The sequence below is a fragment of the Salvelinus namaycush genome, unplaced genomic scaffold, assembly GCF_016432855.1.
Source record: "Salvelinus namaycush isolate Seneca unplaced genomic scaffold, SaNama_1.0 Scaffold78, whole genome shotgun sequence".
NCBI lineage: Eukaryota > Metazoa > Chordata > Actinopteri > Salmoniformes > Salmonidae > Salvelinus > Salvelinus namaycush.
Window position 1 is genome coordinate 168,634 of NW_024061508.1, and position 15,009 is coordinate 183,642.

The 15,009-nt window shown below is 46.4% G+C and overlaps 1 protein-coding gene across 3 annotated transcripts in view; it reads right to left on the reverse strand.

The window, feature by feature from the left end:
* LOC120042781 (casein kinase I) overlaps window positions 1-15,009 on the reverse strand; it is an 82,115-nt gene that overhangs the window by 45,771 nt on the left and 21,335 nt on the right. For all 3 annotated transcript variants that reach the window (XM_038987586.1, XM_038987588.1, XM_038987587.1), the window contains exon 2: window positions 6,471-6,581. In XM_038987586.1, the coding sequence (XP_038843514.1) occupies window positions 6,471-6,581 (111 nt within the window). The remainder of the gene's footprint in view (window positions 1-6,470; window positions 6,582-15,009) is intronic.

A 15,009-nucleotide genomic window follows, 5' to 3' on the forward strand; every position in this document is an offset into this window, starting at 1 on the left:
CTAATATCCCTGTGAGCCTCCCAGGCCCATGTAGCTGAGGGTTAAGAACAGAACATTTTAAATGAATAATATTACATTGTATTACACCCTCTAAACGTATTCCCAGATCCATTGGCCAAAATGTGTTTCATCTGCTGTTCATAGAAATAAGCAGGATTTTTTACATGAATATTTTGAGATCCGCGGACCACCAAGGGATTTAATATTCCATTTGTAGATGTATTTAACTGGGCAAGTCAGTTAAGAACAAATTCTTATTTACAATGACGGCCTACCCCGGCCAAACCCTCCCCTAGCCCGGACGACGCTGGGCCAAATTGTGCGACGCCCTGTGTGACTCCAGATCACGGCCGGTTGTGATACAGCCCGGAATCGAACCAGGGTCTGTAGTGACACCTCTAGCACTGAGATGCAGTGCCTTAGAGCGCTGCGCCACTCGGGAGCCCCCATACTGATACAGCAACATATATTTAGAAGGAGCTCAACCTCAGACTACATAGACCAGACTACTGGATATATTAAGCAGCAGAATGTACAGTGTCCATCTAAGGACCTGTAGGGTCACTCAGCACTAAATAGCCTGTCTGTGTCCCATATGGCACCCTAGTCCCTATATAGTGCACTCATTTTGAACAGATCACTATGGGCCCTTGTCAAAAGTAGTGCACTATAAAGGGAATAGGGTGCCATAGAGCTCTGGTCAAAAGTAGTGCACTATAAAGGGAAATAGGGTGCCATAGAGCTCTGGTCAAAAGTAGTGCACTATAAAGGGAATAGGGTGCCATATGGGATGGAACTCGAGTCTAAAATAGCTTTCTCCCATCTGGTTCTGTTCCAGGACCTGGGATGTATTCATTAGGGTAAAACCTACCAAAACATATTGCAACAACAAATGTTGTGTTTCTTATTGGACACGTTCAGGTAGTCCCTCCCTGTTTCAGTCTGTTTCCTACCGTAGAGCAATATAAATATATATGTCATACTGATTATCCAATATTGATAGAGTAACATGGTGTGTTTTGACCCAGTGGTCAGTAGGATAATGAGGACTATGGTGTGTATTGACCCAGTGGTCAGTAGGATAATGAGGACTATGGTGTGTATTGATCCAGTGGTCAGTAGGGTAATGAGGACTATGGTGTGTATTGACCCAGTGGTCAGTAGGGTAATGAGGACTGGTGTGTTTTGACCCAGTGGTCAGTAGGGTAATGAGGACTATGGTGTGTATTGACCTAGTGGTCAGTAGGGTAATGAGGACTACGGTGTGTATTGACCCAGTGGTCAGTAGGGTAATGAGGACTATGGGGATAATAATGATGGTCGTGCAGCATTGCGTCATCTCTTTTTGATCATATAATACAACATGGTTGTGCTTTGTTCTTGCTGCTACACCGGAGGCTCATTTTACAATGCACACACACTGTATGAATATTCATGAGCTGGAGGATGGATGGTGCCCCAGAGAAGAGGAATGCAGTGAGCGACTCCGCCCCTCCCCCACACCTCCCTCCTTCCCCTTCCGTCTATTCCACCCTCTCCTCCCCAGGCACACACACCATCTGGCCAAAGAGAGGGAGGGAGAGTGAGAGAGAGTGAGGGAAAGTGAGATAGAGGGAGAGAGTGAGAGAGAGGGAGGGAGAGAGCAGATAAAAGGAGGGAGATGAGATGGAACTAGAGGAAAGGGGTAAAAAAAAAAAAAAAGAGAACGGCAAATGAGAAAAGAGAGAAGACAGAGAGAGGATAGAGGAGAGAAGACAGAGAACGGATAGAGGAGAGAAGACAGAACGGATAGAGGAGAGAAGACAGAGAACGGATAGAGGAGAGAAGACAGAGAACGGATAGAGGAGAGAAGACAGAGAACGGATAGAGGAGAGAAGACAGAGAACGGATAGAGGAGAGAAGACAGAGAACGGATAGAGGAGAGAAGACAGAGAACGGATAGAGGAGAGAAGACAGAGAACGGATAGAGGAGAGAAGACAGAGAACGGATAGAGGAGAGAAGACAGAGAACGGATAGAGGAGAGAAGACAGAGAACGGATAGAGGAGAGAAGACAGAGAACGGATAGAGGAGAGAAGACAGAGAACAGATAGAGGAGAGAAGACAGAGAACAGATAGAGGAGAGAAGACAGAGAACGGATAGAGGAGAGAAGACAGAGAACGGATAGAGGAGAGATGACAGAGAACGGATAGAGGAGAGAAGACAGAGAACGGATAGAGGAGAGAAGACAGAGAGAGGATAGAGGAGAGAAGACAGAGAGAGGATAGAGGAGAGAAGACAGAGAGAGGATAGAGGAGAGAAGACAGAGAGAGGATAGAGGAGAGAAGACAGAGAGAGGATAGAGGAGAGAAGACAGAGAGAGGATAGAGGAGAGAAGACAGAGAACGGATAGAGGAGAGAAGACAGAGAACGGATAGAGGAGAGAAGACAGAGAGAGGATAGAGGAGAGAAGACAGAGAGAGGATAGAGGAGAGAAGACAGAGAGAGGATAGAGGAGAGAAGACAGAGAGAGGATAGAGGAGAGAAGACAGAGAGAGGATAGAGGAGAGAAGAGAGAGGATAGAGGAGAGAAGAGAGAGGATAGAGGAGAGAAGAGAGAGGATAGAGGAGAGAAGACAGAGAACGGATAGAGGAGAGATTACAAAGAAAGGATAGAGGAGAGATGACAAAGAACGGATAGAACCAATGATGGAGATCGAGAGGTGAGGGGATTGGAGGAGGAGAGGGGAGCAGTGAAAGAGAAGGAAATAGGGGATGAACGAATGAGACCCACAGGGCTCCAGGAACCCAGGTTCTCTCTCCATCCTGTCCCAATGTCAGAGCACCCTGCTGGGGCAACACTCCAGGGGAGAGGGGCTGGAGGGCTGTGGCGGGGATAAGCCTGTTACTGGGAGTGCAGGCTGTTACACACACAAAAGCTTGCACTTGCATACGTAGGCGCACACCGCATGGGGGAAACACACCTTTAAACAACACACACCCCGGAGGGGGAAACACACCTTTAAACAACACACACCCTGGAGGGGGAAACACACCTTTAAACAACACACACCCTGGAGGGGGAAACACACCTTTAAACAACACACACCCTGGAGGGGGGAAACACACCTTTAAAACAACACACACCCTAGAGGGGGAAACACACCTTTAAACAACACACACCCTGGAGGGGGGAAACACACCTTTAAACAACACACTGGTCAGTGGGACTCGGACACACATGCACAGAGGATCCAGACTGACCGAACGGCCAGGTTAAAGGTCACAGAGGATCCAGACTGACCGAACGGCCAGGGTAAAGGTCACAGAGGATCCGGACTGACCGAACGGCCAGGGTAAAGGTCACAGAGGATCCGGACTGACTTGCCAGGGTAAAGGTCACAGAGGATCCGGACTGACTTGCCAGGGTAAAGGTCACAGAGGATCCGGACTGACTTGCCAGGGTAAAGGTCACAGAGGATCCGGACTGACTTGCCAGGGTAAAGGTCACAGAGGATCCGGACTGACCGAACGGCCAGGGTAAAGGTCACAGAGGATCCGGACTGACCGAACGGCCAGGGTAAAGGTCACAGAGGATCCGGACTGACCGAACGGCCAGGGTAAAGGTCACAGAGGATCCAGACTGACCGAACGGCCAGGGTAAAGGTCACAGAGGATCCGGACTGACATAGTGGTGAGGCTGAATGTAAATGTAGACATGGTTAACCCCAGGGTAACCTGGCTCTGTCCTGTTACTCCGCTAATAACCTCAGGACAGGGTTAACCCCAGGCTAACCTGGCTCTGTCCTGTTACTCCGCTAATAACCTCAGGACAGGGTTAACCCCAGGGCTAACCTGGCTCTGTCCTGTTACTCAGCTAATAACCTCAGGACAGGGTTAACCCCAGGCTAACCTGGCTCTGTCCTGTTACTCAGCTAATAACCTCAGGACAGGGTTAACCCCAGGCTAACCTGGCTCTGTCCTGTTACTCCGCTAATAACCTCAGGACAGGGTTAACCCCAGGGCTAACCTGGCTCTGTCCTGTTACTCAGCTAATAACCTCAGGACAGGGTTAACCCCAGGGCTAACCTGGCTCTGTCCTGTTACTCAGCTAATAACCTCAGGACAGGGTTAACCCCAGGCTAACCTGGCTCTGTCCTGTCACTCCGCTAATAACCTCAGGACAGGGTTAACCCCAGGGCTAACCTGGCTCTGTCCTGTTACTCAGCTAATTACTCAGTATTCCAGTAAGAGGTCAACAATACATTCAAACTACAACAGTATTCCAGTGAGAAGTCAACAATACAATCAAACTACTACAGAATTCCAGTGAGTACAGGGTTTCCTTTCTATTTTGAAGTCTTTCTGATAGCCCACTACAGGCTGTTTGATGGGAGCAAGCCATCGACTTTTCCACCTCAGCTATTTACACCACACTCTCCATCTACACCAGGATCTTAAGAGCTACGCGGTCCGGTTCTGTGAGCTTGTGTGGCCTACCACTTCGCAGCTGAGCCGTTGTTGCTCCTAGACGTTTCCACTTCACAATAATAGCACTTACAGTTAACTGGGGCAGCTCTAGCAGGGCAGAAATTTTACAAACTGACTTGTTGGAAAGGTGGCATCGTATGACGGTGCCACATTGAAAGTCACTGAGCTGTTCAGTACTGGCCATTGTGTGCTCGATTTTCTATACCTGTCAACATGTGTGCCTGAAATAGCCAAATCCACTCATTTGAAGGGGTGTCCACCTACTTTGAGTAGATAAGAGCTGGTAGGATGACCACTAGGCCAGTTACAGGAGTGATCTAGATGAGAGCTGGTAGGATGACCACTAGGCCAGTTACAGAGTTAGAGCTGGTAGGATGACCACTAGGCCAGTTACAGGAGTGATCTAGATGAGAGCTGGTAGGATGACCACTAGGCCAGTTACAGGAGTGATCTAGATGAGAGCTGGTAGGATGACCACTAGGCCAGTTACAGGAGTGATCTAGATGAGAGCTGGTAGGATGACCACTAGGCCAGTTACAGGAGTGATCTAGATGAGAGCTGGTAGGATGACCACTAGGCCAGTTACAGGAGTGATCTAGATGAGAGCTGGTAGGATGACCACTAGGCCAGTTACAGGAGTGATCTAGATGAGAGCTGGTAGGATGACCACTAGGCCAGTTACAGGAGTGATCTAGATGAGAGCTGGTAGGATGACCACTAGGCCAGTTACAGGAGTGATCTAGATGAGAGCTGGTAGGATGACCACTAGGCCAGTTACAGGAGTGATCTAGATGAGAGCTGGTAGGATGACCACTAGGCCAGTTACAGGAGTGATCTAGATGAGAGCTGGTAGGATGACCACTAGGCCAGTTACAGGAGTGATCTAGATGAGAGCTGGTAGGATGACCACTAGGCCAGTTACAGGAGTGATCTAGATGAGAGCTGGTAGGATGACCACTAGGCCAGTTACAGGAGTGATCTAGATGAGAGCTGGTAGGATGACCACTAGGCCAGTTACAGGAGTGATCTAGATGAGAGCTGGTAGGATGACCACTAGGCCAGTTACAGGAGTGATCTAGATGAGAGCTGGTAGGATGACCACTAGGCCAGTTACAGGAGTGATCTAGATGAGAGCTGGTAGGATGACCACTAGGCCAGTTACAGGAGTGATCTAGATGAGAGCTGGTAGGATGACCACTAGGCCAGTTACAGGCGTGATCTAGATGAGAGCTGGTAGGATGACCACTAGGCCAGTTACAGGAGTGATCTAGATGAGAGCTGGTAGGATGACCACTAGGCCAGTTACAGGAGTGATCTAGATGAGAGCTGGTAGGATGACCACTAGGCCAGTTACAGGAGTGATCTAGATGAGAGCTGGTAGGATGACCACTAGGCCAGTTACAGGCGTGATCTAGATGAGAGCTGGTAGGATGACCACTAGGCCAGTTACAGGAGTGATCTAGATGAGAGCTGGTAGGATGACCACTAGGCCAGTTACAGGAGTGATCTAGATGAGAGCTGGTAGGATGACCACTAGGCCAGTTACAGGAGTGATCTAGATGAGAGCTGGTAGGATGACCACTAGGCCAGTTACAGGCGTGATCTAGATGAGAGCTGGTAGGATGACCACTAGGCCAGTTACAGGAGTGATCTAGATGAGAGCTGGTAGGATGACCACTAGGCCAGTTACAGGAGTGATCTAGATAAGAGCTGGTAGGATGACCACTAGGCCAGTTACAGGAGTGATCTAGATGAGAGCTGGTAGGATGACCACTAGGCCAGTTACAGGAGTGATCTAGATGAGAGCTGGTAGGATGACCACTAGGCCAGTTACAGGAGTGATCTAGATGAGAGCTGGTAGGATGACCACTAGGCCAGTTACAGGAGTGATCTAGATGAGAGCTGGTAGGATGACCACTAGGCCAGTTACAGTGATCTAGATGAGAGCTGGTAGGATGACCACTAGGCCAGTGGGACAGATGGATGGTGTAGTGTCGTACCTCCTCCCTGCATCATCTTGTAGATCTTGCTCTCGATGTGGAGCTGCGGGTGTTTGGTCTTCACACATTCTAGCTTGATGGCCACCTCCTCTCCTACCGAGATATCAGTACCTAGAGAGAAAGACAAACACATTACATATCATTACATATCATCTTCTTCATTGACTATGTTAAGACAGCTTGCAGGATTCCTGAAGAAACTGGATTTGTTACGGAACAAGTCTTGTACTACAACAACTCCACCACACATCACGAAATGGAAATATTCACAGACCAGATGTTGTAGCCGAATTACACGCATAGGATCATAGGCTCACTCATACATCCACACCACAGGATCATAGGCTCACTCATACATCCACACCACAGGATCATAGGGCTGGGCGATAAGGCCAAAAACTCATCTTGATTTTCTCAAACTTATGGGCGATTCATGAGATATATATATATATATGTACACAGTATCAGTCAAAGGTTTGGACACACCAACACATTCAAGGGTTTTGAGATCATGCCAAGAGTGTGCAAAGCTGTCATCAAGGCAAAGGGTGGCTACTTTGAAGAATCTAAAATATATTTTTATTTGTTTAACACTTTTTTGGTTACTACATGATTCCATATGTGTTATTTCATAGTTTTGATGTATTCACTCTTATTCTACAATGTAGAAAATAGTAAAAAATAAAGAAACCCTTGAATAAGTAGGTGTCCAAACTTTTGACTGGTGCTGTATGTCTCGTTTTTTAAATGTTCTCATTTTTTTAATGTTAATTGTTGTACAATTAAAGGTCAAATACACAGCATTTAAAACAGTTAGCAATAATCTAATGAATTCAGGGATTGTGAAATGATACCTGGCTGAATATATGCCTTCCACAACCATAAGACATTAACATGTTAGTATTTTAGTAGATGTTCTTATTCAGAGCAACCTACAGGACTAATTAGGGTAAAGTGCCTTGCTCAAGGGCATATCAACAGATTTTTTTTTACCTAGTCGGCTCTGGGATTCGAACCAGTGACCTTTCGGTTAATGGACCAAAGCTCATAACATCTAGGTTAAATAGTTTTAACTGCTTTTTGTTGTTGTTGCAATAATCACGGATCTGGCTTTCAGGTCTGTCTATAAAAATGTACACATGTAAGCAGAACCATGCATACTGCACATTCACTAATAATGTAGCAGGCATTATAGAACATTAACACAGGTCTCAAACAATTGGTCAAGCACAAGCCCACGTGCTCGTAAGTAGACAGCTAAATACTTATATTTTAAGTTTAGCCAACTTGGATCCATCTGCTAGCTAACAAGGCAAAACATTTAAATTGTGATGAACACACCATTCTGTACATCTCCAGCTGTTTGAACAGCATGTTAGCCTGTCCACTTTGTTCAGATGGTGGAATCAAGTGGCCTACCTGATTTATCAGAATGAGAACGAGTTGAAAATTCCTTGTATAACTGTTTTGATAAAACACAGACTAAACAGCTAGTATAACTGTCTTTATTTGACTCAAATGCTGCTGGCGATATGTGATACTGTAATGCACGTGAGACAAATTGGGCATTATTTTTCCAGAATCAATGTTCATTGATACTCCTGTTGTAGTAGTGTCTGCTCTGCTCTCAATCTGAAGAGTTGAGACAAACAGGGGATTGGTTTGAAATGTTAATTTGTTTTTGTGAGTGACAGGGGGAGGGGCTTGGTAGCAGGGGCTTGGTGTCTGTATGTAAACTACAGAGGAAGAGGAGAAGCAAGAGGTTTCACTCGCCAAAATCTGTCCAAAAATAAGCCCAATGCGTTTCTATGCGCTTATTTTGGACCTAAGCTTGTCGCCTGCCTTTTCGCCTTTGGGACATTGTTAGGGCGGAGACATGAGCATCTCGTCACTATATCCAGATCTCTGGTGTAAATGGGAAGGTGCACAGCAGAGAAGGAGCGAACGAGACCAAGAAGACATGAGAACAAGCGGACATAAACACTCATTAAATAAAAAAATAAAAAAATGTTTTATTCTGCGATACAGGTAGTGGGAATATCACGCAAAAACAGTAATTTGAATTTATTTGCTATATCACCCAGCCCGACAGAGTCATCACATTATAATCCACTTCATTAGAAAACAAACGCCTCAATCAGCTTTACTCATCAGTAAATGTACGCGTAGCCCAAGCCACCCCAGTGTCAATCAAACACGGCCCTACAGAGACACATCCTGTCCGTGACTAAACCATCTCAGTTCCTTCTGAAAACACATCCTGTCCGTGATTAAACCATCTCAGTTCCTGCTGAAAACACATCCTGTCCGTGATTAAACCATCTCAGTTCCTGCTGAAAACACATCCTGTCCGTGATTAAACCATCTCAGTTCCTGCTGAAAACACATCCTGTCCGTGATTAAACCATCTCAGTTCCTGCTGAAAACACATCCTGTCCGTGATTAAACCATCTCAGTTCCTGCTGAAAACACATCCTGTCCGTGATTAAACCATCTCAGTTCCTGCTGAAAACACATCCTGTCCGTGATTAACCTCTTGAGCCTATGGGGGGTGCAATTTAGACTTTGGAAAAATGTGTTCCCAAATTAAACTGCCTCGTACTCAATTCTTGCTCGTACAATATGCATATTATTATTACTATTGGATAGAAAACACTCTCTAGTTTCTAAAACCGTTTGAATTATGTCTCTGAGTGAAACAGGACTCATTCCGCAGCACATTTCCTGTCAGGGAGTGAGATTTCTGAAATCGAGGTCCCTGTTCTGGGGTCAGTTTATAAGTCCCTATGTACGCTGTGGGGCTACAAACACTGCATACGCCTTCCTCTAGATGTCAGTAAGTGGTGAGAATTTGAATGGAGTGGATTGCGCAATCTGGGACCTTATATAAGACCCTGGAGCGGAAGTACCGTCCTTTTCAACGTTGCGCCTGGCGCAGTAGGGACATCAGAGTGGCCTCCTGCCAAGCTTTCGTTTTGCCAGTTCTATATCTCCGGTCATGTTTTTATTCGTTATAGTTGTTAAAGACATCATAAGGTAGTTAATTTAAACCGACTTATAGCAATTTATATCAGTTTATTGCGATTTTCTGGCATTTCTTTGTGACGCGCTTTCAAGAGTTGGACACCTTTCCGGCACATGCCGAACGTTAGCGGCTATTTCGACAGGACAAGAGGACAGCTTTCAACCAAAAGACGATTGTTCTGGACAAAGGACACCTTTCCCAAGATTCTGATGGGAGGTCATCAAAAAGTAAGAACTATTTATGCTGATAAATCGTTCTGTTGAAAAATGTTAAATGCATAAGCCGCCATTAATTTCAGTGTAGCCTTGCTTTAGCGCACGATGTATTGCGCAATAACGTTAATTTTAAAAATGTTACAAAGCGATTGCATTAAGAACTAATTTGTCTTTCATTTGCTGTCCACCCTGTATTTTTTTAGTCAAGTTTATGATTATTTATTGATTAGAATAGGTGACTCTCCAAGATGGCGCCCGACATTTTCTGGGCAGCTTGGCAACTTTTCTCATTGTATAACCACGATTTGTGCCGCTAAATATGCAATTTTTTTCGAACAAACTCTATATGCATTGTGTAATATGATGTTACAGGACTGTCATCTGAAGAATTCTGAGAAGGTTAGTGAAAAAATTTATATATTTTGGTGGTGAATACGTTATCGCTATGTTTGGCTGGAATCAATGCTGTTGTGTGGTTTGCTACTGTGCTAAGCTAATATAACGCTATATTGTGTTTTCGCTGTAAAACACTTAGAAAATCTGAAATATTGTCTGGATTCACAAGATCTGTGTCTTTCAATTGCTGTACGCTGTGTATTTATAAGAAATGTTTTATGATGAGTAATTAGGTAATACACGTTGCTCTCTGTAGTTATTCTAGTCGAGTTGTGATGGTGGCTGCAATGGTAAACTGTGATTTATACCTGAAATATGCACATTTTTCTAACAAAACATATGCTATACAATAAATATGTTATCAGACTGTCATCTGATGAATTTGTTTCTTGGTTAGTGGCTATTTATATCTTTATTTGGTCGAATTTGTGATAGCTACTGATGGAGTAAAAAACTGGTGGAGTAAAAAAAATGGTGTCTTTTGCTAACGTGGTTAGCTAATAGATTTACATATTGTGTCTTCCCTGTAAAACATTTTAAAAATCAGAAATGATGGCTGGATTCACAAGATGTGTATCTTTCATCTGGTGTCTTGGACTTGTGATTTAATGATATTTAGATGCTAGTATTTACTTGTGACGCTATGCTAGGCTATGCTAGTCAGCTTTTTTACTGGTGGGGGTGCTCCCGGATCCGGGTTTGGGAGGAACTAGAAGTTAAACCATCTCAGTTCCTGCTGAAAACACATCCTGTCCGTGATTAAACCATCTCAGTTCCTGCTGAAAACACATCCTGTCCGTGATTAAACCATCTCAGTTCCTGCTGAAAACACATCCTGTCCGTGACTAAACCATCTCAGTTCCTGCTGAAAACACATCCTGTCCGTGATTAAACCATCTCAGTTCCTGCTGAAAACACATCCTGTCCGTGACTAAACCATCTCAGTTCCTGCTGAAAACACATCCTGTCCGTGATTAAACCATCTCAGTTCCTGCTGAAAACACATCCTGTCCGTGATTAAACCATCTCAGTTCCTGCTGAAAACACATCCTGTCCGTGATTAAACCATCTCAGTTCCTGCTGAAAACACATCCTGTCCGTGACTAAACCATCTCAGTTCCTGCTGAAAACACATCCTGTCCGTGATTAAACCATCTCAGTTCCTGCTGAAAACACATCCTGTCCGTGACTAAACCATCTCAGTTCCTGCTGAAAACACATCCTGTCCGTGATTAAACCATCTCAGTTCCTGCTGAAAACACATCCTGTCCGTGACTAAACCATCTCAGTTCCTGCTGAAAACACATCCTGTCCGTGACTAAACCATCTCAGTTCCTGCTGAAAACACATCCTGTCCGTGACTAAACCATCTCAGTTCCTGCTGAAAACACACCCTGTCTGAGTCATGAGCACCAACTCTACCACCTACTCTCTTCTACAGTCTCTCCATCCCTCCCTTTCACTGTCTTTCTTTCTCCCCCCTTTCCCTAGTCTCTCCATCCCTCCCTTTCACCGTCTTTCTTTCTCCCCCCTTTCCCTAGTCTCTCCATCCCTCCCTTTCACTGTCTTTCTTTATCCCCCCTTTCCCTAGTCTCTCCATCCCTCCCTTTCACTGTCTTTCTTTCTCCCCCCTTTCCCTAGTCTTTTCGATAACTCTGTCCCCCCCGTCTTCTGGCATGGCTGTAGGAGAGTGGGATCCCTCAGTATTCATCGTCACCAACTTGTTACGACAGCATTCCCTAAATAACCAACGTTGCAATACAATAACACTGCTTCTCAGCACTCATCCTTCCTACTGTTCATGGACAGATGGGTGACAACACCATCTGTCATCCTTCCTACTGTTCATGGACAGATTGGTGACAACACCATCTGTCATCCTTCCTACTGTTCATGGACAGATGGGTGACAACACCATCTGTCATCCTTCCTACTGTTCATGGACAGATTGGTGACAACACCATCTGTCATCCTTCCTACTGTTCATGGACAGATGGGTGACAACACCATTTCTCAAGCATCCAACAAAAATCTCTGTTCTCGACCCATTCATCAACAACATCCGTGGGTCTCGTTCAGTAAGCACCAAACTAAAGATAACGGTCAGAAATGGAGAGTTACTATCTAAGCAGCTACACAGTGGTGTGTCCTAATGAACATGACCCTGGTGTAACCCCCACCCCAAGATCAATATAAGGATGGGGGAGGGAGGGGGTATTTAAATCCCACTCGTGGCCCCCTGCCCCTGGTCCAATCCCACTCGGAGGTCCCCTCCCCCTGGTCCAATGCCACTCGGAGGTCCCCTCCCCCTGGTCCAATGCCACTCGGAGGTCCCCTCCCCCTGGTCCAATCCCACTCGGAGGTCCCCTCCCCCTGGTCCAATCCCACTCGGAGGTCCCTTCCCCCTCGTCCAATCCCACTCGGAGGTCCCCTCCCCCTCGTCCAATCCCACTCGGAGGTCCCTTCCCCCTGGTCCAATCCCACTCGGAGGTCCCTTCCCCCTGGTCCAATCCCACTCGGAGGTCCCCTCCCCCTGGTCCAATCCCACTCGGAGGTCCCCTCCCCCTGGTCCAATCCCACTCGAAGTCCCCTCAACCCTGGTCCAATCCCACTCGAGGTCCCCTCAACCCTGGTCCAATCCCGCTGGAGGCCATGCACGAATACTGTGGTTGGCCAAGACTCACTTGTGTCAATAATTCAGATGATTTTCCTGATTCAATTACAAACAGAGGGCTTCACTTCTCCCATCATATTATAAGGGGCTCTTTCTTCATACTAAACAGAAGTTGAATGAACTGGAAAAGTGTGTATTCTAATTGATACAGATGTACAAGTGCATCAGCATTATAGGGAAATCAATCCTTTGTCATTTTCTGAACACAAGTACAAAGAGAGGCCCAGCTCCAAAACAAGTTGTGTTATCTCAGGGACAGGTCAGTATCCTCCTGGTACGGCCTGTGTAATGCTATGGACAGGTCAGTATCCTCCTGGTACGGCCTGTGTAATGTTATGATGTGTAGTGTGTGTGTGTCCTACAGAGAGATGTGTAGCGTGTGTGTGTGTGTGTGTCCTACAGAGAGATGTGTAGCGTGTGTGTGTGTGTGTGTCCTACAGAGAGATGTGTAGCGTGTGTGTGTGTGTGTGTCCTACAGAGAGATGTGTAGCGTGTGTGTGTGTGTGTGTCCTACAGAGAGATGTGTAGCGTGTGTGTGTGTGTGTGTGTCCTACAGAGAGATGTGTAGCGTGTGTGTGTGTGTGTGTCCTACAGAGAGATGTGTAGCGTGTGTGTGTGTGTGTGTCCTACAGAGAGATGTGTAGCGTGTGTGTGTGTGTGTGTCCTACAGAGAGATGTGTAGCGTGTGTGTGTGTGTGTGTCCTACAGAGAGATGTGTAGCGTGTGTGTGTGTGTGTGTCCTACAGAGAGATGTGTAGCGTGTGTGTGTGTGTGTGTCCTACAGAGAGATGTGTAGCGTGTGTGTGTGTGTGTGTCCTACAGAGAGATGTGTAGCGTGTGTGTGTGTGTGTGTCCTACAGAGAGATGTGTAGCGTGTGTGTGTGTGTGTGTCCTACAGAGAGATGTGTAGCGTGTGTGTGTGTGTGTGTCCTACAGAGAGATGTGTAGCGTGTGTGTGTGTGTGTGTCCTACAGAGAGATGTGTAGCGTGTGTGTGTGTGTGTGTCCTACAGAGAGATGTGTAGCGTGTGTGTGTGTGTGTGTCCTACAGAGAGATGTGTAGCGTGTGTGTGTGTGTGTGTCCTACAGAGAGATGTGTAGCGTGTGTGTGTGTGTGTGTCCTACAGAGAGATGTGTAGCGTGTGTGTGTGTGTGTGTCCTACAGAGAGATGTGTAGCGTGTGTGTGTGTGTGTGTCCTACAGAGAGATGTGTAGCGTGTGTGTGTGTGTGTGTCCTACAGAGAGATGTGTAGCGTGTGTGTGTGTGTGTGTCCTACAGAGAGATGTGTAGCGTGTGTGTGTGTGTGTGTCCTACAGAGAGATGTGTAGCGTGTGTGTGTGTGTGTGTCCTACAGAGAGATGTGTAGCGTGTGTGTGTGTGTGTGTCCTACAGAGAGATGTGTAGCGTGTGTGTGTGTGTGTGTCCTACAGAGAGATGTGTAGCGTGTGTGTGTGTGTGTGTCCTACAGAGAGATGTGTAGCGTGTGTGTGTGTGTGTGTCCTACAGAGAGATGTGTAGCGTGTGTGTGTGTGTGTGTCCTACAGAGAGATGTGTAGCGTGTGTGTGTGTGTGTGTCCTACAGAGAGATGTGTAGCGTGTGTGTGTGTGTGTCCTACAGAGAGATGTGTAGCGTGTGTGTGTGTGTCCTACAGAGAGATGTGTAGCGTGTGTGTGTGTGTCCTACAGAGAGATGTGTAGCGTGTGTGTGTGTGTCCTACAGAGAGATGTGTAGCGTGTGTGTGTGTGTCCTACAGAGAGATGTGTAGCGTGTGTGTGTGTGTCCTACAGAGAGATGTGTAGCGTGTGTGTGTGTGTCCTACAGAGAGATGTGTAGCGTGTGTGTGTGTGTCCTACAGAGAGATGTGTAGCGTGTGTGTGTGTGTCCTACAGAGAGATGTGTAGCGTGTGTGTGTGTGTCCTACAGAGAGATGTGTAGCGTGTGTGTGTGTGTCCTACAGAGAGATGTGTAGCGTGTGTGTGTGTGTCCTACAGAGAGATGTGTAGCGTGTGTGTGTGTGTCCTACAGAGAGATGTGTAGCGTGTGTGTGTGTGTCCTACAGAGAGATGTGTAGCGTGTGTGTGTGTGTCCTACAGAGAGATGTGTAGCGTGTGTGTGTGTGTCCTACAGAGAGATGTGTAGCGTGTGTGTGTGTGTCCTACAGAGAGATGTGTAGCGTGTGTGTGTGTGTCCTACAGAGAGATGTGTAGCGTGTGTGTGTGTGTGTCCTA